Genomic DNA, 26,517 nt, shown 5'->3' on the forward strand with positions numbered 1-26,517 from the left:
TACAGTAAAATACATACCTTCGGTAGAGAGGCTCAATAGTTATGTGAATGAGCTTACAAATAGCAAGAGCTATTAGCTTATGTGAGGCTGCATAGTATGGAGGCATCTGATCCATAATGTTCTGTGCATGCTGCCAATCACCAATCTTTAACAAGGCTTCCAATAAACCAAGTTTTTGGTTATCAGGTGGCTGAAAATGAACATACAGCAAAGATATTCAAAATACAGACACCAAAAAAATCCTGGTGTTCTTTTCATTTAAAAAAATTAAGCTAAACACCACAAAAATGCCCAACAGCTATATCAAGAAATATAATGGTAGTGTCCTGAAGTACAATCAAGTTTTTTAGCAACTGAAAAAAAAAATAGGGTCTACTTTTACATTTTACAAACATAATGTGACAGTTTACAGACTTAAAATTAAGTTCTACTTAGTGTTTTATTGTGTCACAGGGAATTAGAATTCATTCATCTTTAAGAATTCCTTTAGGACTTAAGGGACACTACTATGCAGAACAAAAATACAATCAATACATGTATGGTATTACTTAGAATGCATTTTGAAATTTAAATTTAAAAACATGGCAACCTCCTCTGGGAAGGTGCCAATCATATTAAAAACAAAAACACCTTTACAATTTATTATTCCAAACATTAGGTCTCACCACAATCAAAATTAAGAAAATCGGGCCTCCCTGGTGGTGCAAGGGGTTAAGACATAACCTATGAAGTGGTCTGCAGCCACCGCAGCATGAGTTCGATCCCCAGCCAGGGAGCTACCCACATGACGCAGCAGACCTCTCCTGTCTCGTCCGCTGCTCCCCTCAGCAGTGTATTTCAGTTGATCTGCCTGTTCTGCTCCCCACTCTGTCTCTGGTGAATCCTCTCACCTCTCACACCGCTGGCCTGTACCCCAGTTCTTATATGCATAAATATTTTTTTAAAAAAGGAAATTATGCTTCCATAAGATGATTAACTATTACAAGTTAAATTTCATAATTTTAAATGTAGAAGACAAAGCTAATTTTACTAGATTAAATTTACATACCTTCTCTACTTTCTCCTCTTCTTTTTCTTTTTCTTTCTCTCGCTCATCCATTTTTTCAGAAGACAACACAACCATTGTAAGTTTTCTAACAATTTGCTTAGCTTCCACAATTTCTCGTTTATGTTCATCCATAATGCAATTATCAGCTGGAAGAAGCTAAAAATGGTTCATTAATGTTTCATAAAACAGCTAGTACTATTTTCATATATCTGAAAAGCAAACACTATTCTCATTTATAAAATTATAAATCTAGCCTATTCATGGCCATGATTTCCCTTTTAAGTCTCTTTTTTTTTTCAGTCTGACAGGATTAAGTACCTGAATTTTGTAAGCCTTTTAAAAGCAGATAGCAGTTGTTTGGGTCTTCTGTTATAGGTCCTAAATCAGTATTTTACTACAACAGTGATGCTTACCATTGACTTTATTAGTTTATCCAAGAAAATGTGTACCTGGTTCCATTAAAAATATTACAGTGTTGCATAGGGATCAAACTTTTAAGAGGTGAGCTACTAAATTAAATTATATAAAGCGGTAAATGATTCCTCTAAATGAAAAATTTCAAGTAGAAAAAATATTAACAGCTTGGCATACTGCTTTTCATTTTCTGAGTAACTACTTGACTTACATCACAAACATTTCTAACTTATTACAAAAGAGAAAGTAATACAGCTGATTCTATTATGAAAAAGGATCAAGTATCTCAAATATTAAACTATGTATTATAGACATCATTTAGTTAGGGAAGGGGTGCAGGAGAAAAGTCAGTAAGGATTGGTACAAAAAAGTGAACAAGACTTTTTCTCATGTTCTTTTTCTTTATGTTCTCCACTGGCAATCAAACCCATTTTTATTGTTTTACTTACATATCTGTAATAGGTATCCATCTTTAACCAAGGCTACCATCTCTAAAATCTCCCATTATAATGGGTGAACTGCTAGTATCTTCTTACATTTTTTTTTCTATTGCTAGTTTTGTGCAACTCAAGAATGTTATCATATACATACAAAGTTAGAACTGTCACATCTGCCTAATGAATACAATCTTACTATTATAAAGTGACTATCTTTTTGCCAAAAAGTCTATCTTGCCTAACAATTTCCTTAGTTTATTTTCCTCATCTTTTTACCTTCAACCTTTCTTTGTCACTAGGTTTTAGAAATCTAGTGTAAACAAAAAACCTAATTATTTTAGGATGACAAATTTTGTCATGCTAACGAGAATACTTAGTCCACTTTCATTTACTGCTAAAAATATCAGTAATAAACATGATAATTTCTGTATTTTCCATTTTTCCTATCAGTCTATACTTGCCCCTAAATTCATACCTATGTCTTCAAATTCTCCCTTTTCTGATCAATTTTCCATGTTTTCAGTTTGTACATCACTTCTCCACTTTAAATCCTGGATGGTTCTCTACTCCCAAAGTGAAAAAAATTCCAAATTCCTTACTATGGCACTTAACATACTTCAAAGTTTAGCACCAACATACTTCTCCATCCTCATCTCCCATATATACCATCCTAGGCTCCAACAACCACTCTGAGCTGCCTAATGCTCTCATAAGGAATAATGAAGCCCTTTTTAAATCTCATACTTCTCTACTCAGTTATTTCTAAAGCTACCCGCCAGATAAGCCTGACCAATACCTACTTATCTATCAAAATCAATAGTTTGAAAAAAATCTCCCAAATTCCCCTAAGACAGATAGTCACTGTTTGCTGAGATCCCACAGCATTTCAGTAATATTTCCAATACAATATTTCTTACATAATGCAAAATATTTTTCTCCCTCGCTAGACTATGACTGCTTCCAAGGTTTTATTCAACTCTAATACATGATGATAGGCAAGGAAGAAAAGTGATTTCAAAGGCAATGGAGATGATGTTAGCTTTGTACAGGTGTGTTTAAGTTCACTGATATCCTAATGCACTATCTAATAAAACTGGAATTTCTATACTACAAACTAATTTTTTTTTAAACAAGCTAAACTGTTACTAAATTAGAGGCCATCAGTCACAATTATATATATATATATATATATATATATATATATATATATATACACACACACACACACACTCTTCTGGATCCAGCAACAAAAGCACAATACTGTCATTAAAAACATTTTTTAATGTTTTAAAAATACACCAAGAGGGGGGCCTCCCTGGTGACACAAGGGGTTAAGTCGCAGCACTGTGAAGCTATTGCCAGCCACTGCAGCACAAGCTCGATCCCCAGCCAGGGAGCTAGCCCACATGACACAGTGGACCTCTCCTGTCTCACCCGCAGCTCCCCGCAGCGGTGTATTTCAGTCAGTCTGCCTGTTCTATTCCCCACTCTGTCTCTGATGAATCCTCTTAGCCCGTGCACCTCTGGCCTATACCCCAGTTCTTGTATGCATAAATCATATATATATATATAAATCATATATATACAGCTGTATATATAAACCACTCACACACACACCACCCCCCAAGAGTTCCTCATTCATCCTGAATCCCTAAAATTAACATGTTGGGGAGAAGGAAGTGTTATCTAGGTAATCCCACATTTTTCCACAATTTGTGTACAATACAGAAGTCTAAAGTCACATTTGTTAGAATTTGGCCTCTCTCCCCATGAAACATGGCTGATCACAGTTAAGAACTTGAACTTCATATCAACCCTTGAACTCTGTAAGGGTGGTCAAACTGTATTCAATTTATATAGTTTGCCAAATTTATAAATGTATTCAATTTATAAAGTAAACACAAAGCAACAATGCATTAGGGCTTCAAAAAATAAAGATCTGAGCCCCTTCGACCAATCTTGTATTATCTGGCTGTCTACTCCTCTTCCCTACACCAGGATGGACAACCATACATTCTTAGCAGCCCACTTGACTTACATGTACATAAAGATCATCTAAATCAATGAGATTAAACTGCAGAAGTACTGCAGCAACTCTGTATAAAGATGAAGGCGTCTCTCCATTTGGTTCCTTGAAAAACAAAAGAAAAATTTCTGTTACATAAAGCACAAAACTAAAATCATAGCCTTTACCTACCAATAATTAAGAACAATTAGATCAAGTAACTCTAGGTCAATAATATGGTTCTTTGCTCTTCTTGACCATATGTACATCATCTGAATTCAGGACAAAGATAATTATGACAACATTCTTTTTTCCACACTGGAACATCTTCTGATAAACACAAGGAAAGCAGCTCTAAAAATAAAGACATATTTTATATCCTTCCCACCATCCCCATCCCAATTCCCTGGTATATGAGGGAGCTTTTAAAAGTCTTCATTTACCCCACATATCTCCTTATCCATATTCTTCCTTCCTAGTCTTTCAGGCTCTCCATTGCTTTTCCAAATTCTATGTCTTGCTGCAAGTAGCTATAGCCAACAGCTGTGCCTTTAAGTGCTTCTGGCAAAAGCCATCCCAGCCACGGGATGCTCTTAGGCGGACAAAATAAAAATTGGCCCTCATACCAGTCCTTTAGAGAGCAGTCAGACAGACGGAAACCCACAACTCTCTAAAAACAATACTTTGCATCCTCTAGCATGAGCAATCTGCACTAGGAGTACAAGCTTCTATTTTCATAATCACTATCAAAATGGGTGTCACAAATAGGCAGATAATATAAGATGTTACCATGCTCTTACCCTAAAGCAGCAGTACTCTTTCCTTAATTGTTGTAAGTGTCTGACTAGATTCCAGAGTTCTGTAAAAGTTGACTGATACTCTTTGCCAGTTCATTAACTACTTTCATGGAGAGGGAGAGAGCTGGAGTTCCCGACTCTACCATTTTTAATGATGTCCTATGTCTTCAAATTCTCCCTTTTCTGAGTTGCCATCTTGTGGCGCTCTAGGTCACTACTCCTCATTTAGCAATGATCTCAGCTTCTGATTCATTGTCACTCTCTAACTCTATTTCTTTCTTACCTTTTAGAGATTTTCATATGCCCCATCTCACTCATTCACACCATATCCTAAACTCTAATATTACCTACAGCTTCAACCCTTTCAAAATGTCAAATTCATATATCCACCTTACTGCTACAGGCCAATCACAGTCTATTTCTCCTTTCTATTTACTTTCCCACTCTCCTACACAACCATTTTCTACCTTCTAACCTTCCCTCCAGGACCTTTTTTTTCTCTTGTCCTCTCAGCTGATCACCTTGCTTATCCCAGTGAAAAAAATTAAAGCAATCAATAGGACTTCTACAAAATCTCATCATCACATCTACCCACCTACCAATAAAAGTACCTACACACGCTGTCTTTCTTTCTATTATTATAGATGAAACTCTGCATGCTCCTATTTAAAGTCAAACCATCCAATTATGTACTAACCTTTATTCTCTCTATGCAACTCAATAATACTACTCCAGTAATTCTCTCCTCTCTTCTACATCACCAGTTCCCCTCATTCTTACATTTCCTTTTACGTACAAATATGTTCTCTCTGACATCGTCCCCCTCCCAAAAAAAAAAAAAAACTCTCTTGAGCTCACCTGCCCTGCCAGCTACCACCCAACTTGCCCGTACATCCTTGTAGCAATTTCTTTATATAGTTGTGTATTCTCACTGTCTTCAATCCCACTCTCCCTATTCTCTCTTAGTAACACTACTAAGTAACTCTACCAACATAGCTAGTTTTTACCTCCTGTTGATAAATACAGTGATCAACGTTTAGGTATCATCTTAAATGACTTATCAGAGAAATTTAACCGAGTTGATTATAACATATTCCATTTAGCTTCCAAGATGCTAGATTTCTACTTGTTTTCCTTTTACCATACATGTTCCTTCTATACCTTCTTTGCTGGCTCTTCCTCTCTTCCCAGGCCTATTAACATAAATGATCCAAGGTGTTGGCCCTTGCTTCTTTTGTCCCTCTCTATCCAACCCTTGGTGGTTGGTGTTTTATCTAGTATTGCAACTGTAAATATCATCTATATGCCTATTAACATCCATATTTCTACTTCTAGCCCAGTCCATTCTTCTGAAGACCAGACCCATATATCCAATTGCTTATTCAATATACCCACTTGGATTTCTAACAGACATCTCAAACTTAACATGTCCAAAACTGATTTCCTGATTCCTACCCCCAACACTTCAACCCCATGTTCCACTAGAAATTTACCCTATCTCATTTGATGTTAACACCATCTTTTGAGCTGACCAGACCCCTCAAAATAGAATAGTACTTAGCTCTACTTCCTTACATTCTGTATCCAATTCATCAGCAAGTTCTATTGGCTTGACCTTCAAAATATATCCAGAATCTCATCAAATTCCACTGCTACTATAACCACATTATTCTGTTGGAAACATGTCAAAATGCGTATGGAGATTCTTTCATTATCTCTTCTATCTCTCACACATGCTAATATATACACCACCATTAGAGGTGTCTATTAAAGAAACTCCTTACTCTGGCAGCTAAAGTAATAAAGGAAATATAGAAGCACTTGTCCTGCCTTTCTAGTAAGAACTGTATTTTAGGGTAATCAAACAACCCAAATTGATAAGGGAAAAACACCTCTTCACAAAAGAATGTGAATTAATAAATGTAGAAGGCATGATAAAATTAGATAAGACTTTAGACCTAATTGCACATATAATAAGAAATACAGGGAACAACAAACAAATGAAGCCAACTATGAAAAAGCAATTAGATAAATCTAAAATCATCTATGGCAATGGTTTCTTCAACAAATCAATGCCATTAAAGTAGGGGGTGGGGCACTACTCTAAATTAAGAGACTGAAAAATTCTAACAAATACAATGTGTGGTCTCTGGATCACTGTTTAAACAAAGCAGCTGTAAGATGCATTGGGGGACAATATGGGAAGTCTAGATATGGTCTGAATGTATTATATGATAGCAATCTATTTAAATATGAAATCGACATCAAGACTACAAAGAAAAACATCCTTTTAAAAAGTACAAACTAACATACTTAGGAATAAACATTCATAAATCTGCTAATAAATTACTATTTCAAAACTGTACACCAACAAGTTAATAAACTTAAATCTAGGCTATGGGCCTTGATTACACAATTCACTACTTCCTATATATTTGAAAATGTCCATGATAAAGTAAAAAACTAAAAGGGAAACAAAATGAAAAAAATTAAGTCAGATCACATCACTCTTACTCAAAATCTGCCACTGGCTTCACCCACACCAAAGTAAAAAAAAAAAAACTTGCACTAGCTTAAGATGTGATCCCTAATCCCTGGCCTCCTGTCCTGACCTCTCCCACTCAACCACTCAGAAGCAGTCACACTGGCCTCTGCTAGTCAACACATCAGGCATACTCACACATTAAGGCCTTTACAATGGGTGTTCTCTTTGCTTGGAGGATCCAGATATTTGCAGTTTATACTCTCAGAGCCTTGTGACTTCACTTCAATCTCACCTTTTCAATGAGGTCTAGTTCTCCCACCATTCTATCTAAAATTGCAAGCTACCACTCCAGCACTCCCAACATTCTTCATCCTCCCCCCCCTCTCTCTATATATATATTTTTCTTTGCCCCATCACTGATCATTTTCTAGCATACCTCTGGGGTAAAAGTTCAACAGAATAAAACCAGCTCTTGATCAATATTTCTTAAATGAATAAACTGTTATACCACTATTATGTTTTTAATCTAGAAATCAAAAGGCTGTGATATAGGTACGAGCCATTATGTCCTTCCTCTTTCCTTTAACAAGACAATTCCAGGCAAGTTTGTCTATTGGTACCCTCAACATTTCTAGTACCCCTTTCTTCTTGTCCTTTGTACTGACCATTGTTCTGTCCCTAAACCCTGTATTGTAGCAATTCCTCTAAGGAGAATCAAGTAGATGTGCCTAGCTAATTTTCCAAAATTATCATGTGCTCTAAAACTGCTTACGTTCCCTAGCACCCTGCCAAGGCAAAACATCCTGGGTAGCTGATGAAAGGTTGATACTACAAAAAAAAATCACTTTCACAGACATCATAGCAGGAATAACTAGTTTTGTAAGTATTAACTGCAAGAAAAACAAAAGAATTCCCAATTGGTGGAAATATGAATGGTATAGGCAGGGAGGAATATCTTCAGGTAGTGATGAAAAGAGGGGAGGGTAGAGTTAAAACAAGGGACCAAAACCCAGGCTGACCACAAGAAGAAGATAGTTTAGGCAATAGAAACAAGGGAATGGTGTTACACAGAGCAATACAAGGGTTATACTCTTCCCAATAAAAGGCTATTTATAGATCCAACGTTTCCAGTTTGGGTTATTTCTTATATAAGAGGCCCATTACCTATTTTTAAAAAGGATTATTCCAATATTTTCAATCCCCCCCATCCCAGGATATTTTAGTTCAGCTGAAAAAGTATTACCATTATGAGGAATATTTTCATATAAAACAATATGTAATTCTAAAATTCACATTCAACTAACATCACTTGATGTTACACAGTCGTTCATCATTATCCACTGCAAACAGGCTCCAAAACCTATAGCCCCCAAAGTCCTAACCTATATTCTAATCAATGAGGCCCATGTTAAATTTCAACCACTCTGTTACTTCAGTAAGTTGACTTCAGGTTCTCAAACCTAAAACAATCTTGGTGCATCTTAAAATGTGATGAACTACTTGAACTTCTCTTTCCTTGTACTAAATGTGGGCTCCCAGGCTGCTGACAGGTCAAGGAACAGCTGCCATAACTAACTTTTGAACAAAGTTGAAGTGCTCTTGCCCAAAACTCTGCCATATATCTTGTTTGGTCTCAAAAATTACATGCTTTTAGGTTATGATCTGATTCCTCTTCTGTCTCTAGAGCATTCCAGAGAATGGAAAATAAAAAATAAAAGGTAGTAGGTGGTACATCATTTGAGAATCCTAAAAGAAATTATCTTACTATTCTGAACATGAGCTCCAAGAGGACAGAAATGGACACTCTTCACCAGAGTATCCCTAGTACCTAGTGAAACAGCGTATCATAAACACTCAATAAATGAGCATTTCTTGACTAGCGAAGTAGCTCAGACAGGTAGACAAATTAGCAAAGTTTCACCAAAATGACAATTAAAATCCTTAAGAGTTATCTTTCTAAAACAGATCGCTCAGTTACAATTAATAAGCATTTAATATAGGTTAAAGCAGTAAACTAGAGAAATTAGTGAAACATAGACCCTGCACTCAATGACGCCAATCTGGCAAACGAGATTGACATGGTTTATTCTAATATAATCTGATAAATGCTAGAAGTGTATATGTTGAGTTTTATGAGAATAGAGATTAAGACGTGACTAATTCTGCATGGGTAGTGTATCAGGAAAGACTTTACAAAGCAAGTAGCACTTGATATTAAAAGGCAGGAGTTGACAAGATGAAGAAATGACATGAGAATACTGAGTAAGAAGAGTTGTCTAGTTATAAAGAACAGCATGAACAAAGATCTATATCTAGCAATGTCTGTATACCTAAGTTCTGAAAATGATTAGTAATTTAATATGATTGTAATATTAGATTTGAGGGTAAAACTCACTAAAGATGAGGCTGGAAAAAAATAATGGGACTAGACTGTGAAGAGCCTTTTCTGCCATGTTTAGAAGTTTGAATTTCACCCTACAGGCAAAGGTATTTGATTAGCATGTCAATTAGAGCTCTTTTAGAATGTAACAGTAGTAATAATAAGAAAGGTGGACTAAAAGACAATCAGAGCACAGATTAGCTAAATATTTAATGTAGTGGTTTCAGTAAACATGATGTAAGAAACACGTTAAGACCTTATTCACATCCATAAAAAATTCCATAGGCCACCATACAATAAAATTCTATCTCAACACAACATTCAAGATCTTTGACAATCTAAAGCATGCCTATCTTTCCAACTTAATTTCCTGTCCCTCCTTTTCCCCACATATTACAATCCAGCCACCTCGAACTATGTACCATTTCTTCAAACTGTTATGTACATTCATGTCATCATGTCTTCATACTATTTAATACTTCTACACAGAAAATGCTCAACGTACCCCTACTCATTCTCCAAGGACTAGGTTTAAAAAAGATTATATCTATAAAGTCTTCCCTGATTACATCTCTTCCGGGGCAAAAGTTTATTATGTTTTCCTGTATACTTCCACATAACATCATTCACACCACTAATATAATACTTATCATGCCATTAACTATCCATTTATCTCCTCTACTAGAATGACTGAGCTGAAATGAATTATTTACAAATTAAATTGTATATACATACACACACACCACATATACATAGGCACATTTTTTTTTTACCTGATAAAACTTGAATTTGAACCCAAGAATATGACACAGTGTTTGCGGTTCACACATACTCATGTAAGATTCTAATAAAGATATAAAGAAGTCATCATGTTCTGGCCTGCATTCAAACACTTCCAAAATGACATCCAAAACTCTATTGGGATCCAGATTAAAGCATCCTGAAATAGATGAGATATACATGATTCAAAACTGATTACACATCATTTATAGTAAAGTCATTAACTTTTAGGGACAACTCATTTCGCAAGATAAAAATATATCTAAAAATCTCTATTCAAGTAAGTCCACTCCACAAATTTTACAGATGAGATATATGACTTGTCCAGGATCACAAAGTGGGTTAATGAACAGAATGGAGTGGAAGCCTGGGACTGACACACTAATTCAAGTAAAATTTCTTCATTGCCACACTGGCTCATCAGTTTGTATTTGGACTAGTGAAAGCAATCCACATTTTTTAATTCTTAGCAAAACATGAAAATCAAATGCATTTTTATAACTCAGGCATCTAAATGGTTTTCTTTAAATGTTTTATGCGGAAGTATTTGGAATGTTGATAAACGCTGACAATAGATCATGGCAGTAAGATTTAGCAAATTCTCCAACCTAATAAAGGGCTCCTACATTTACTAAAAGTTCAATCTTTAAATAAAAATGACTACTACACTGGCCTATCGGGACAGAAAGGGACATCAAATAAAATTTTGAAAAACTAGCTGGTTTATAAATTTCCCATTAAGTTACTACGTAAAACTTACGAATAAACACTAAAACAGCAACACGTTATATGGAAATGTTTTGTTTCATTCACATTGTTTTCAAGTTTATATTTTCAATGTGCTAAAATATGAATCACTGACAATATATTTTATTTAACAGTATTACTCCATCAAAGCTATTCTATCAGGAGATGTGTACTTTTATTTCTAACAGACATCAATCTTTCACAAAAGAAAATTGGGCTTATGAATTTTCTATTAAATGACTCAGGTGTCAAAAGTTAGTCCAATCAATGAGAATGACTTTTGCCATATAAGATGAAAGACGTAACCAAACCAAGGATGTAGAAAATGATTCCAAAAAACTTAGGGATCTGCTAAGTTTTCAAGGGTTGATTTTAAAGTTTTTCTTTGACCCTTTGTTTGGTTTCTCTATAGTGTACATATAAGTGACACCATCTGGTATTTATCTTTTTCCTTCTGATTTATTTCACTTAGGATAATCTGTAAGGGGTATTTCCTTATGCTTGTTCTCTAGGCCAAAGACTGACTGCATCATTTTCTATGGAAAAAGGAAAGAAGTTCTTTACAAATGTGCAGAGATGTCAAAAGGCACTTTTTGTTTTATCTTACCAGGATTTGTATGAAATAATTTTATATTTCAGGAGACATAAGATACTTTCGGTAAATTCTTTATACACATGTCACAGCAAATGATAATTCTTAAGAAAAACTATATAACTTTCTTCAAAGTATTTCTTAAAATTAGCAATGTAGGCATGAGAACATTTCAAATAGGATATTTTAAAAACAAGTAGAATTAAAAGGAAATATTTGGCTGTGTACGTGAAATGACAAAAGGACTTTCAATTGTATATCATTGTAAGACAAATATTTTGGATGTTTGCTTTCCCGTCCCAACTTTTTTTTAATTTTTTTCCTTATTGTTTACATCATTGTTCATTTTTAAACAATATTTGCTTCCCCTCCACCCCCTCAGGTGTAGTCCCCATAGATGCTCATTCACCAATGCACCCATGTACCATCACCTCAGTCCCCTGTGCTCCTCCCCCCTCCCTCTGATGCCTCTGCCTCCTCCCCCCCTGCTGTTATGTCTGACTTATAATTGTTCATTTTGGCTTTGTTGTGTTTTATACTGTTGTTATTTTTTTTAAGATTTATTTATTTATACAAGCATTGGGTACAGTCAGAAGTGCGGGAAGGTGAGAGAATTCACCAGAGCCAGAGCGGGGAACAGAACAGGCAGATCAACCAAAGCACACTGCTGAGGGGAACAGAGGGCGGCAGGAGAGGTCTGCACACCATGTGGGACCCTCGCCAGCGGCCGGATATTGACCCGGCACTGCAAAGGCTGCGGGCAGCTTCGCTACCCAGTGCTCAACCGCTGCACCACCAGGGGGAGGCCCTGTTGTTATTTTTTTACACTGATATCTTATTTGGTTCCCCTATATTCCTGCTATAAATGAAACCATCCGATATTTTTCTTTTTCCCTCTGGCTTATTTCACTGAGCATAATTCCTTCTAGTTCCATCCATGTTGCTGCAAATGGCATGAGTTTATCTTTTTTGATTGCTGAATAATACTCCACTGTGTATATATGCGACATCTTCTTGATCCAGTCATCTATTTAACTTTATTGAGGCTTAACTGGCAAATAAAATTATAAGGTATTTAATGTGTACATCATGACATATGCATCATAATGACATATGCATCACTGACATACACATACATTATGTAAGGAATCTTCCCATCCATTAACACATCCATCACCTAAAAAATTCTATTTTAAAGGTAGGGGAAATAGCACTTTCCTATCTTTTCCTACACTTTTGCAACATATGCTGCACTTACTTTAACAGTCTCTTATAAAGACAAAATAAGGCCTATATATCAAAAGTCCCTTGTAAAGGTATTTTTACACTTGATCTTAGCCAAAAGGCCGAAAAGTGATAAAAGGTATTTTTAAAGTCAAATTTGAAAGCTATAAACATTTCCAAGTTTCAAGATTCACTAAAAATTTTATAAAAGTATGACATTTGCTTACTAATTTTCTGGCCTCTATGAAATTACTCAAAAATACTTAAAGTTTAAAGATAGAAATACTAGAGAATACAGAAACTAATACAAAACACAGGTAACTGACAAAAAGGTTTCTCATAAATGTCATTCAAATTTTATTATTACTGATAAAATCTTAAGAATACAAGTTGGACACCTGTCTCATTTCTTAATTGAAAATCAAAAACCTTTTGTGAATGCAATCATTTTATCTTTATAGATATTCAGCATTTAAAAATACTTGTCTTAGTAACATATACTATGTAAACATATCTTACCTATTAAGGACTTGATGTTTTCTAAGATTAAATCACTAGTAATGTTTCCAGATAAATCTTGCCCCAATTCAGCAATCAGCTTGGCATAACCTTCATTCTCTTCTCTTAACAAATTGAATTTTTGCTGCTTATAACTGAAATTAGATAAATATTATAAAGAGGATATTAATTTCAATTAACAGGCTTGCATAAAAATAATGTATTATTTTCGTTGAAGTTTCTTATATACAACAATCATAAGAACAGTTCCTGAAAATTAACTCTGTGGGTATTTTTCAGGATAAAAATTAACTGATTCATGAGAGACACCCCAATGTTAATTACATGGGGATAACCAAGTAAGAAGGGAAGAATATTGCTAACGCCAAGGAAAAAATAACATACCACTATTTTCATCATTGACTAAAAATTATACTAGAGTATAGCCAGTTATGTTAGTTCACTGGTAATAATAAAAGTAGTGAATGTTATTTTGACTTCTGTGGAAAAATTAACATTGATTTTACACAGGTAAAGTTCTGTACTGACTCAATAACCTTGGGCTATTTTTAGAAGGAAACTTACGAGATACATGCTAACATCAACAAAAAAAATTTAAACTGCCTTCAGAAACTTCTAGTATTCAAACTGAGAACTAAAAACATACTCAGGTATTTTATATGCAAGATAAACATATATGTACTTACAAGAGTTTTGTCTTGATTTTAACTGACTTTTGATTGAATTGCTGTGATTGTTTGATAAGCCCTAATGATTCCAATGTTTCTGGATCCAGGCGTTCCTTTAGAACTGTGTCTGAAACTAAATACTGTATTAAAAAATATTAAAGGTCAGTTATTCCTTAGCATTCCAACTATGCATCCATAATCTCATAATCTTAATTTGAAAATATTCAAAACAATTTTTCCCAAATAAGAATATTAAAATCACACCCTATACATATCAACAACTTTATTGAAAAGGCCTTGAACCTCAACTTAACAAAAATGATGACTCAAAATACTGAAAATTGAAACTATAGCTCTTTTTAAAAAACTTATTAAAAACTTACATGCATCTGTGCACAGCCTACAAAAACTATATATAAAATTAATTTATAGATTAAAATTGAGCCTGTAAACTGAATTTTATTTAATACAGCAATCCAGCCTTCTTCGGTTTTCACTATTTAAGCCAAATAGTACTACAGCAAAGGTCTGTGTAATGGCATTCCTCCTTGGTTCTAATCAATAAACATAAAATGACTTACTAGACAATGACTATGACAAGTTCTAAAAATTATTTTTCAACTATCTCCATACTGTTTCTTCTTGCCTAATAAAGGATTTGTGAAAAATTTTTCAGTTTAAATGTTGTCCAAATCATTTCTATTCACTTGATAGATACTTACCTTTATCTTAGTTAGGACTTAGCGTCAGGAATATCACCAAAGGTTTTATATATAGATATATTTTAACTGTGTATAGTGCTCATACACTTATATAAATATATAAATGTACATGTAAGTATGTACATATAGTTTAAGTGATATAGTAGCATACCTATTTCATAATTAACAAGTCTAATTTTATAAAGCATTCCATATCAAAACCAAATCTCATCTGATAATGAACAGTCAACTGAAAGCCACTGTCCTCCTCCATTAGCATGTTAACTGAGCTTACAATTATTCAGTGTAAAATCTAAAAAGGGAATGTATTTTTTTAAACTTACCAAACATGCTAATACCAATTGTGTAAAATAGTCTCTCTTGCTTTTTTCTTCTAAACAATTTGTCTCAATGTCTATAATGACAAACAAAAAGAAAGATGAATGTTTGACTGATTTTTCTAGACTCCCTCTAGTATAATAATAATGTATTTATTTTTAAAACTATCTATGTTTAAAATGCCTAATTCTGAAATTGGAAAAAATTTTAACTATGGAAGCAGGAACTATCTTCCATATGTATGTGAGTGCCTAGAATTAACTTCTGATATGAGACCAATCTGTGAACAAATGGCATATCCATAAAATAGTAGTAAGTCAATTATATAATAGCTAACTATTATGTCACTTGAAGCAATAAAGCTTCAAAAAATACTGTTTTGAAAAATAGAAATATTCAAGCAAAGTTTAAATGACCATATGTCAGAGATGCTTAAGAGATTCCGTCCTTGAGTGGTGACAACTAGGTGACAACATGGATCTCTTCTAACTCTAAAGATCCTATTATTCATAAAGATGAAAACCTTGACCTAGAACACCTTGGTACAATATACCATGTTCTAACCATGCTACCTGGCCACCAACTCAATGGAAAGATAATATTAGAAGATATTTTTAACATCCTAATTTGAAATACAATCCTAGTCAGCAAATTTATTAAAGATCATTATTTTCTTCCTACTTAAATATTTTAAAAACTGAAACTTCCTTGGGTTTCAGTAAATTATTCAGAAAATTTGTCAAACAAATCTCTGATCTGAAGTATGGAGGAAATAAAACTGTATCTCTCAATACCAAGATTCAAAAATTCCAGTATTTGCAGGATTAAAAAGTTGATCTCAGGAGAATTACTTTAACTGATCATATACCATTACCCCATTTTTAAATTCAACTCATAATTTAGAATGTGCTATAGAGTAAGACACCAATTTTATTAACGTAATTATGCTCTAAGGACTTTAGAGTTCTTCCCAAATAGACAAATTACCACTGCTTTCCTCTAGTTTACTTTTCACTGTTATTATTGAGAACCAAGAGAAAGGGATTTGTCATCAAATATATCCACATTTTTCTGGTTCTCCACTTTCCCGTCTCGAACAGCGGCCATTCCCCAATATCCTGGCCACTATCGCTAAGCACAAAGTCAGCTCAAGGATACTGAAACATTTTTAGGGTGCAATTCATAAATGTAAATTGTAGTACATTTCCTCAATAAGTCCCTTTCAGGGACTTAATTGCTCCTAGATGTCTCCCCATTACCTAGTCTTGTTGTCCCTCCTCAGCCTAGAATTCTAAGGATACTGATCATGACTGGTTGAGACTAAGCTGGGCTTTTAATGAACATCTACCTCCAAGGCCCAAAAGTCCCTAAGACCTACACTCGAAGTTCATAAGATCAAAGCACCTGGGCAGAAAGTGCACCCTCTTCAAACCAAGTACACGTTCCGCTTAGCCTTCCAACCTAATTAAGATACCATTCTCCAGATCCTAACCACGATTGGAAATGGTTCATAGGACCTCGGTATATTTCTCAGCTGAACTATGTAATCAAACACAGAACTCAATTATCCCAACTATGCCCTCCCTATTTTTTTTTATTCTTTTTCTCCTAACTTATGAAACCATTCTAATAAAATCATTCATTATCCCTGATTCTGCAACCCTGAATCAGTACCTAATAAGTTCTTTAACTTCCCCTATGATTGACTAAAAAGCCCTCAGTCATTTTATAACTCTAGTCCCCAGAATCATCAACCACTACTCCAGCTCAAACAGCCCATCAGCACATCAAGTTACATCAGACAATCCTCCCTTTCAGGTTAATATAGCTCTCCAGTCCCCTCACTCTTACATAATTAATATTTTAAAGAAAGTTATCTTAACCATGAAAGCACAGTACTGATTACTCTTACAAGTTTTAAAACATTAGAAAGGCAAACAAGATGTAGTGAAAAGATCATGGGCTCTGGAACCAGAAAGACCTAGGTTCAAACCCTGCCTTCCTGGCTGTATGGCCTGGAAAAATATCACTTCTCTGAGCTTCAATTTTCTGACCTCTACACCCCCTTACAGAAGCTGTGAGGATTGAAATGAAATTAAAAGCTGAATACCAATGCCTATAACATAAAAGGTGCTCCAAAATGCACCTACATTATGATTACTATTAGCATCATTATTATCATCGTAATCAATCGAGACAGCTCACATTCTTACTCCTATTCCCCTACCTTGGTCTGGGGTCACCCTTGGATCATTTTTTTTTCTGCCAAGGGTGGGGGTGGGTGAGTGAGGGGGCAGATGTGGGAAATTCTCTTTCCAAGTTTGCCGTCCTAATCTTGCTTGTAAAATTGGACTTGATAGGCTAAAAGAAATTCCCCAAGAGCAACCAAACTTAATCTTTATGAATTCATGTCACCAGTAAAAAGCAATGACTTGTAACAATAATTCAAATTACTTAATAACTATGAAGGGAAAAATATCCAGATAAGTCAATAAAGAAAATAAATTAGTACAACCTACTAATAAGCTAATAATTGATTACACAAAGAAAGACATAAAATATACTCCTGACACTATCAAGGAACGGTAACTTCTACAAAATGTTACTTACAAATCAGACTTCCAATCTTACAAATTTATAGTAACGAAAAAAATTTTAACTGAAACTTGTTTCATATTTACCTGTAACATAATATAATATCATTAAGTCCCTGCTTTAAAAATTAAGCTTACAAGGTTTTTGTTGTTGCTGTAAGTCAACCAAAGCAATAGATAACATGAACAAATACTTTATCATCGAAATCAGGACAGTTTTAAGATCTTTTTAAAAAGGCATTAATGATGATGCCAGGGAAAATAAAAGAGGACTGGGACATATGTCATCCTGTCACTGGTCTGCTCTTTTCATCTATCACACACAATCCATGTACATATTTCCTTGTCCCCAACATTACTGTTATTACGAAATTTTAACAGTTTGAAGGATTAAGCACCAAGCATTTACATTTGTTGAGATCAAATTACAGACTCTCAGTAAGACATTTAAGTAAATTATTTCTATTTAGGTAATCTAATTCTAGGAATTAAGAGCAATGAGCTAAAATCATTCATTCCAACTTGACAAACTCTCACAGGATGTCTTATTTTAAAGTAAATGTCATGTTCTCAAAGCAAATATTATAATGTCTGGAAATTTTTTTATAAGATTTATTTATTTATGCATACAAGAACTGGGGTGCAAGCCAAAGGTGTGGGGGGGGGAGAGGATTCACCAGAGACAGAGTGGGGTGACAGGAGAAGTCTGCTGCGCCATGTGGGTCAGTTCTCTGGCCAGGGATAGAACTTATGTCATAGTGGCTGGCAATAGCTTGATAGCACTGTGTCTTTAACCCCTGTGCCACCAGGGAGGCCCCTGTCTGGTAATTTTTTATATTAGATCAAAGGTATAGAAAACATAAGAGTGACAGAGAAAACTGTGCTCAGTTATTTTAGTTGAGATTTAATAGTAGAGAAATAAATGTGTTTTACGTATTTTTTAAAATCCATGCCTACCTAGGAAAGATACTGGTTTTTGTTCTAAATCAAAGAAATATTCTTTGTTTTTTTAAACCTTGCATGAATTCTTATTTATTCTGGACAAATGGAGAAACTGCTATTTCTAAAGTTGGTTTTTCATCCTCAAAACAAAGGTACTTTTGATTACTCGGGTTCTTTTTCTTCTTTCTAAAATTAACAAGAATCAAATGTAAAGTACAGTAGTAAATATTTCTTGGGTGTCCTAAGTATGAGATTATGTCATTCATTGGTAACCTGCATTGAGTAAGATTATGTGGCTACTAAAATCTGAATAATTCACACTAACTTCAGAAAACTTGACATTTTTACTAGAAATGACTTAATTTAGCTCAAATTTATATAAACACATTCTAGAAAAAAAATCTCTTAAATTATATTTATAGCTTTTGAGTGTTTATACTCATATTTGACTTATGATAGTATGTTCTCTATAAAGTACAATGTATTCTAGATTTGTACAAACATTTATACATTTGTAAAACCCTTAATTTGAAAGAAAAAATTTATTTAATATAGTACATTTACCAAATCACACTTCCTACAGGAAAAATAAAAGTTTAATACCTACCTAATATGCAGAATACATCAGCAAGGATGGAAGGCATATCCTCACGAAATTCCTAATTTTAAAAATAAAATTATTCATAGCAAATACTAGAATAGTACACCAGAAAGTATGGTTTCAGAACAACACTTGTTAGTAAAATTTAAAAACTAACAAAAGCCCAACACCACTATGTTACAAGTAGTAAAATTCTTCAAATTCCATACTATAAATAAAAAGAGGAAAACAACAGTTTAAAAAAAAGTTTAAATGCCTATAATGAAAATTAAAGAAAACCTAAACAAGTGTCTAGGAAATATTAAAGAACACAAATAACATTTTCCCGATAACGTCTCATCATGTTAAAAACCACTGGAATTTGGGGTACCTCACACCTACCTAAAAGTAAGACTTAAAGATGGTACATTTTTCATCCAAAAATTTTAATGCTGTGCTCTGCCTGAGTCAATACTGATCTATGCAAAAATAAAAGTAGTAATGGACGATCATAAATCTAAAAATATATAAAAACAATTATAAGCTAGTGTTCCCTAACTCAAGACTTTCTGAAGATGAAAATAATAACCAAAAATCTCTGTTTTATTTATATACTGATATATATAGCCTTTGGAGAAACAAAAATTCTCTCCTCATTTCTGGATGAAAACTTCAATATTATTCTAGATTTGACCCCTGACATCTTCCTCCCATGCCCAGTGTTAGAGTCATTAGTAAGGAACAATAATTTAATTACTACAATTTGTTCACTCGCACTATACCAAACCTAAAATGAGCCTATTTTCAGAGGCTCAAGGAAAGAAATATAATTCTAAAGAAAAACTGAGAGCTGTAAGAGACATAAAAGATTTGCTCCTGTGGCTAAGATATGGGACTATGAGAAAACCATGACAAAGACGATCCAGTTGCAGAAGTATACATAATCATTAAGAAGTATACATTAAGTATACATTAAGAGTACAAATATCATTAAGGACTAAGAAAGCAAGTTAATAAAGAACCAAGTATATACACATAAAGTTTACTTGGACTATTAACTGCCAATAAAATGGGAAAAGTATTAGAATCAGATTCCATAAAAACTCTATAGCCTACAATGATGTCCAATTTACAGAATAAAATAACATTAATTGTTGATCAGACTTTAGTTTCTTAAAGGCTATGAATTCTGGCTAAGTCTACTTGAATGCAAGTACTCAGGCTACTTGAAGATCACAATAGAACAAGAGTTTTCAAACATGGAATATTAATTGTTTAAAAAATAAACTACTCTGATATGAACTAATGCTGCTACTATCGGAGACAGTTTAGGAACCTACTGTTCAAATATGAGGGGGAAAAATCACAACTAAATACAGAACTTCCTTAAGACTATCCTCAGGAAAGCACAAAAATCATACAAAGATTACCTACCCTAATGAAAAAAGGCTACAAAACCTTAACACAGCACAGGGGAAATTCATACTAGTATCAAGAAGCCGTGGGTCCCACCTCAGTAATACTTATTATGGAAATTGTTCTCAAGTTGGCAGATGATTTTATAAAAGTTAAAAACCAATGCAATAACAGAATACAACAATTTTGAAAACTCAAACTACAAGTTTAAAATAAATACCCTTACAAATGAGCACTCATCTTTCAATTCAAATAGCAAATAACCATGAAAACATTTGGCCGACTAACTTAAATACATAATGAGTCAAAATAATAACCACTTAAAGGCTAGCCCAGTTAATATTTTCTAAAACAAACAGTAAACACATGAAAAGTGCATCAAATGAATGTTAGTGTATGCAACCTCAGTTTGAAAAATAATTTAATCCTCAATTTTCAAAATATATCAAATTTATAAACATAACCAAAAATAAAATGTCTTGATATGCATACTGCAGAAAAATATTCTAGCCAAATTATTTTTAGAGTAGCATTTTAAATTAAACATACCTTGATTGCATTACAAAGTAGGCTTTTTTTGCCCACCAGCTTACCTAATCTTTTCTGCTTTAATCAGACAAAAAGATTAAAATTTTTGTTTTATAGCAATGAACTACCTTAAAACATTCACTGTAATTTTGAATAAAGTAAAATGCAGATTATACACTTTGAGGATCTTTATATGAAAGGCAAAACAAGACACATAACAATGATTAAATTAATAAAATACATATATACTTACACTAATATCATTAAGAACACTAGATGCGTGTTCATGTTTTAGATTTCCTTTAATGACATGGTATGATAACTCATATAGAGCTTGTTGGAAATCTGCTGAACAGAAAAGGAAGAGTATAAGGATACAGTCTTGAACATGAAAGGCATAGCCTTTGAGAGATCTATATATTTCCTACTTGTCAGAATTATTGTAAACAGTAAGAAAAAGCAATTTCTCGTGCTTTTGTTAGGGGGTGGAGTCCACAAAGCCTGCAACCCGTTTTATATTGGGGCTGCCCTGTAACACTTTTGCTAGTCAATTTTTTTCCTTTTATTTTTACAAAAACACAATACTAAAAGTAGAGAAAAGTTAACCTTGACTCCACTACTATGATTACAACTTGAGCATTTCTTCTAATCTTTTTTCTATCATTTACAAATTTCACATATTTGCATTCAAAGTGGACATCACCTGGAATTTGGATTCTCCCACTTTTTTTTGTGGAGGAGATAAATCAATTTTATTGTCCATGTTTTATAAAAATCTAGAAATTAAGCTGTAGAGAAGAAACAAACAGGAAATAAGAGGTCAACAGAAATCATGTAAATTTGGATTACTTTTCATGATAGTAAGATGAAAACCACTTCCAAATACATGTGTCTGCCTTCAGATTAGATTTATGTTCACTGTCAAAGCCTGCCATAAAATTAAAGTATTCAGCATCTTGTCTTCTCTACTGGCTCTTGACAAAATCCTTAAGGTCTCTGAGAAAAGAAATGTACTCCTGATGCTCCAGGACTGTGCGGAGCTCCACTCCAACTCATTTGCAAAAACGGTGTCTACCCTTCATCCCACAAGGGAATCCATTAGGAGTCACACAAGGCCCGTTCCAGTGAATCCATGTTGAGTGTGTAATTCATTTCCCTCCATTCAGACTCTCTGGCAGACTGAAAGCTCACTTCCCTGATGGAAAAAAATGTTTTCCCATCATCTTCTTATCCAACCTCATCCTCTGGATAGTGACAGTAACACAAAAGCTTTTTTTTTTTTTAATAGTATATTTCATTTTTTATTTTATTTTTTTTTATAAATTTTATTGTTATATTCCCCATACAATTGCAGCCCCCCATTCTGACCCCAATCCCTCCCCTCCCGCCCCCGCCCTCCTAAAAGTGTCTCTGGTTCATAGTTTTTTTTTTTGTTGTTGATTTTGATTTTCACTTTCTTATAGTTATTCATTTTCCTGGTCCCTTATTTAAGTTTTCTAGATTCCTGCTATGAGTGAGACCATCCGGTATTTTTCTTTTTCTTTTTGGCTTATTTCGCTGAGCATGATCCCTTCCAGCGCCATCCATGTTGCAGCAAATTGCATGTGTTTATCTTTTTTGAATGCTGAGTAATATTCCATGGTATATATGTACCACATCTTCTTGATCCAGTCATCTATTTTTGGGCATTTGGGTTGTTTCCAAAGCTTAGCTATTGTAAACAGTGCTGCTATAAACATAGGGGTGCAGGTGTTCTTTGGAATTGATGTTTCTGTGTCCTTTGGGTAAATACCTAGGAGTGGAATTGCTGGATCATATGGAAGCTCTATGTTTAGTAGGTCCAGAAATCTCCACACAGCTTTCCACAGTGGTTGGACCAGTTTGCACTCCCACCAACAGTGCAGAAGAGTTCCTTTTTCTCCACACCCTCGCCAACATTTGTTGTTGCTAGTTTTTTTAATATGTGCCATTCTCACTGGTGTAAGATGGTATCTCATGGTAGTTTTGATTTGCATTTCCCTGATGACAAGTGATGTTGAACATTTTTTCATATGCCTGTTGGCCATTTGCATTTCCTCTTCAGAGAAGTTTCTTTTAAGCTCTTCTGCCCATTTTTTGACTGGATTATTTTCTTTGTTGTTGTTGAGTCTCATCAGCTCTTTGCAGATTTTTGTGATCAGTCCTTTATCATTAGTGTTAGGTGCAAAAATGTTCTCCCAGTTGGTGGGGTTTCTCTTTGTTTTTGTTATTGTCTCTTTTGCTGTGCAAAAGCTCTTTAATTTGATGTAGTCCCAGCTGTTTATCTTTGCCTTCACTATCACTGCTTTGGGTGATGTGTCTGTAAAGATGTCTTTGATGTGCAAATCACGTAGTGTTTCGCCTATATTTCCTTCTATATATTTTATGGTTTCAGGTCTTATGTCTAGTTCTTTAATCCATTTTGAGTTGATTTTTGTGTATGGTGTGAGGTGGTGGTCAAGCTTCATTCTTTTGCATGTAGCGACCCAGTTTTCCCAGCACCATTTATTGAACAAACTTTCTTTGCTCCAATGCATATTCTTTGCTCCTCTGTCAAAGATTAGTTGACCATAAATCTGTGGGTTTATTTCTGGATTTTTTATTCGATTCCATTGGTCTGTATGTCTGTTCTTGTTCCAATACCATAAAAATATGGAACGCTTCACGAATTTGCGTGTCATCCTTGCGCAGGGGCCATGCTAATCTTCTCTGTATCGTTCCAATTTTAGTATATGTGCTGCCGAAGCGAGCACAACACAAAAGCTTTTATGCCACCCATGAATTTGGGCATGGATGTAAACTCAGGCTCCTGTTCTTTAACCTCTGCCCTTGGGAGGATTCCTAGTCTCCTTCAAATTTTTGGTGGGATGCTATTGTTAATGTTGAAAGTAACAGTGATCTCGTCTCCAGTGACTTTTCACACTAATTCAGCTTCCATTCCTTCACCTCCAGTTCCCAACTCCCCACATCTTGGGTAGGGGCTTACTAAACCTCCTTAATTTCATCATTGAATTCAACAAAAGCTTTGACCCCTTTGGTATGCAGCATGCTGCAGCAGCAGACACAGAGCCCTGGAGGCAGCTGCAGGAGAGGCCAGACCACCACACCTACCCCTCAGGCATGCTGAGCAGGGCTAGGGCCCCAGGGAGCAGGCAGTCTTCAGCTGTAGGGGCCACCAGAAGTCAGAGAGGCAGGTGGCAGGGCCCAGGGCAGAGCAGAGGCAACAATGCTGTGGCAAGCATTTGCAGACAGGAAGCACAAATTGGGCAGAAAATGCTACACAAACACTTTTAAAGGCATTTTCTCATGCAACCAAATCCCCAGAATTATTTTCAGTCAATGAAATCTCTGGGTTGCATTGACAGATAAGGAACAGCAGTAAAAAGAAAGCTAAATTTTATCTGTATCCTATTGTCAGAGAAATTTCTTCCCAAATTTAAATCTTTATTTCCATTAGAATTCAAACTAGAAGAACTACATGCAGAGTTTTTTGTTTTTTTTTTTTAAGGGGGGGCAGTTCTATGAGAACTGTCAATCACAAGTAATCCCATTCACTATTAGTCCCCTGGAAAAGGATTTTTTGGGGGAAGGGAGAAATTAGTGGTAAGGTAAACACATCTTTCTTGTCATCTCTTTCGCAATACACTAAAAACTTTACCTCTTCGCTTCATTAAAAGTAGAAAAACAAGTAGCTCTAAAAATAATGTAAAGTCAATGTAAAATCCCTTCTGAGGGACAAAATAAATCTTTCAGGGCAAAATAAAAAAGCAAATATTTTAAAATCATCTCCCTAAATAGGACTACTGGTCACCAAAAAAAGGAAATATAATAGAAAGCACAACTATTATCAATCCCTCCTCAAGCAATGAAAATAGTATTTTGCAGTGAAATTAATCTGTCCATTAGTTTCTAAGGAAAAATAGCCAGTCATCTTGTTTCCTTATGAAGAATAAAATACAGTCTGCATTTTTCACAAATACGCCTTCATTATGCTTACAATGAACTATATAAAAGCTAAAACACAAAAAGAAAAATTCTATTTTTTATTGAGGTAACACTGGTTTACAACACTGTGATTCAGTTAAAGCATCACACCTCCTCAGATGGGTGTTTATTAGCCCTTTGCACTCCGCTATCCTCTCTCAGGGGACATCGGAATTCTAGCATATCACTCGGATGTCCCCTCTCAGGGGACATTGCAATTTATTAGTGATTACGGGGAATTGAGGTTATTTCAACACAACTTTTTGAGACATGCATGTTTCCCTGAAGTTTTATCTTGAAATGGCACAAGAAATTAAATCAAAATATCATAAAATGGTTCGGAATGCAAAGGGTTAGTATAGTAGGAATATGCATTAAATTTCCACTGATGCTTTTACAAAAAATAGTAACTCATTTAAAACTATCCAGATAACTAAGATTTTTTAAAAAGCAATCACTTTTAGGACAAAACAGCTGAGTATCATAAACTAAGTTCCCATAAGAATGTTCTCTTTTGGGCCTCCCTGGTGGCGCAGGCGGTTGAGCGCTGCACTGCGAAGCTGTCCGCAGCCTCTGCAGTGCAGGTTCAATCCCAGCTGGTCGGTGAGAATCCCACATGGTGCAGCAGACCTCTCCTGTCTTGCCCGCTGCTCCCCTCAGCAGTGTATTTAGTCACTCTCCCTGTTCTGTTCCCCGCTGTCTCTGGTGAATCCTCTCACCCTCCCACACATCTGGCCTGTACCCCAGTTCTTGTATAAATAAATAAAAAAGATATAACAACTAGCAGTTATCAAAAAAAAAAATGTTCTCTAGGGCAGGGCTTCAGGGAAGGGAGGGAAATATGCTCTAGTGCTCAAAGGGGCTGAGGGAATTTTAATCTTAAACACAAAAAGAGATTAAAGTAGAGAACAAATACAGATGAATGGAGAATAATGTGGCTTATATATATATATACACAACTGAATACTATTCAGATATTAAGAAAAAGATGAGGTCTTGCCATTTCCAAAGAGTATGAATGGAAGTGGAGATTACATTAAGGAGAAAGACAAATATCAGATTATTTAAACACAAAAAGAAACCTAGAAAATTGAGGTTACCAGAAATGGTGGGTGGAGAGTCAGGAGCAAAGGACGGAAGGGGTCCAATGGACTATGGTGGAAATGGTTGGTGTGGTGTAGTAACATACATCTGAAGAGATGTGAACCTATACTTATAAATTATGTACTGTGTTGTAAACCAACATTACTTCAATAAAATATTACAATTTATAAGAAAGAAATACACACACTAAACCTCAGTTTCTGGAAATTTCCTAG

General features: G+C 34.8%; 1 protein-coding gene across 1 annotated transcript in view; it reads right to left on the bottom strand.

The window, feature by feature from the left end:
- The window catches only part of THOC2 (THO complex subunit 2), a gene marked incomplete at its 5' end in the record, with an annotated part of 95,316 nt that overhangs the window by 51,609 nt on the left and 17,190 nt on the right, over positions 1-26,517 (bottom strand). The window contains 9 exons of the mRNA XM_084258525.1: positions 18-190; positions 1,049-1,204; positions 3,938-4,030; positions 10,340-10,506; positions 13,429-13,562; positions 14,115-14,236; positions 15,142-15,212; positions 19,280-19,331; positions 21,450-21,541. Coding sequence (XP_084114651.1) covers positions 18-190; positions 1,049-1,204; positions 3,938-4,030; positions 10,340-10,506; positions 13,429-13,562; positions 14,115-14,236; positions 15,142-15,212; positions 19,280-19,331; positions 21,450-21,541 — 1,060 coding nt within the window. The remainder of the gene's footprint in view (positions 1-17; positions 191-1,048; positions 1,205-3,937; positions 4,031-10,339; positions 10,507-13,428; positions 13,563-14,114; positions 14,237-15,141; positions 15,213-19,279; positions 19,332-21,449; positions 21,542-26,517) is intronic.

This window comes from Talpa europaea, assembly GCF_964194135.1.
Source record: "Talpa europaea genome assembly, chromosome: X".
In the NCBI taxonomy this organism is placed as follows: domain Eukaryota; kingdom Metazoa; phylum Chordata; class Mammalia; order Eulipotyphla; family Talpidae; genus Talpa; species Talpa europaea.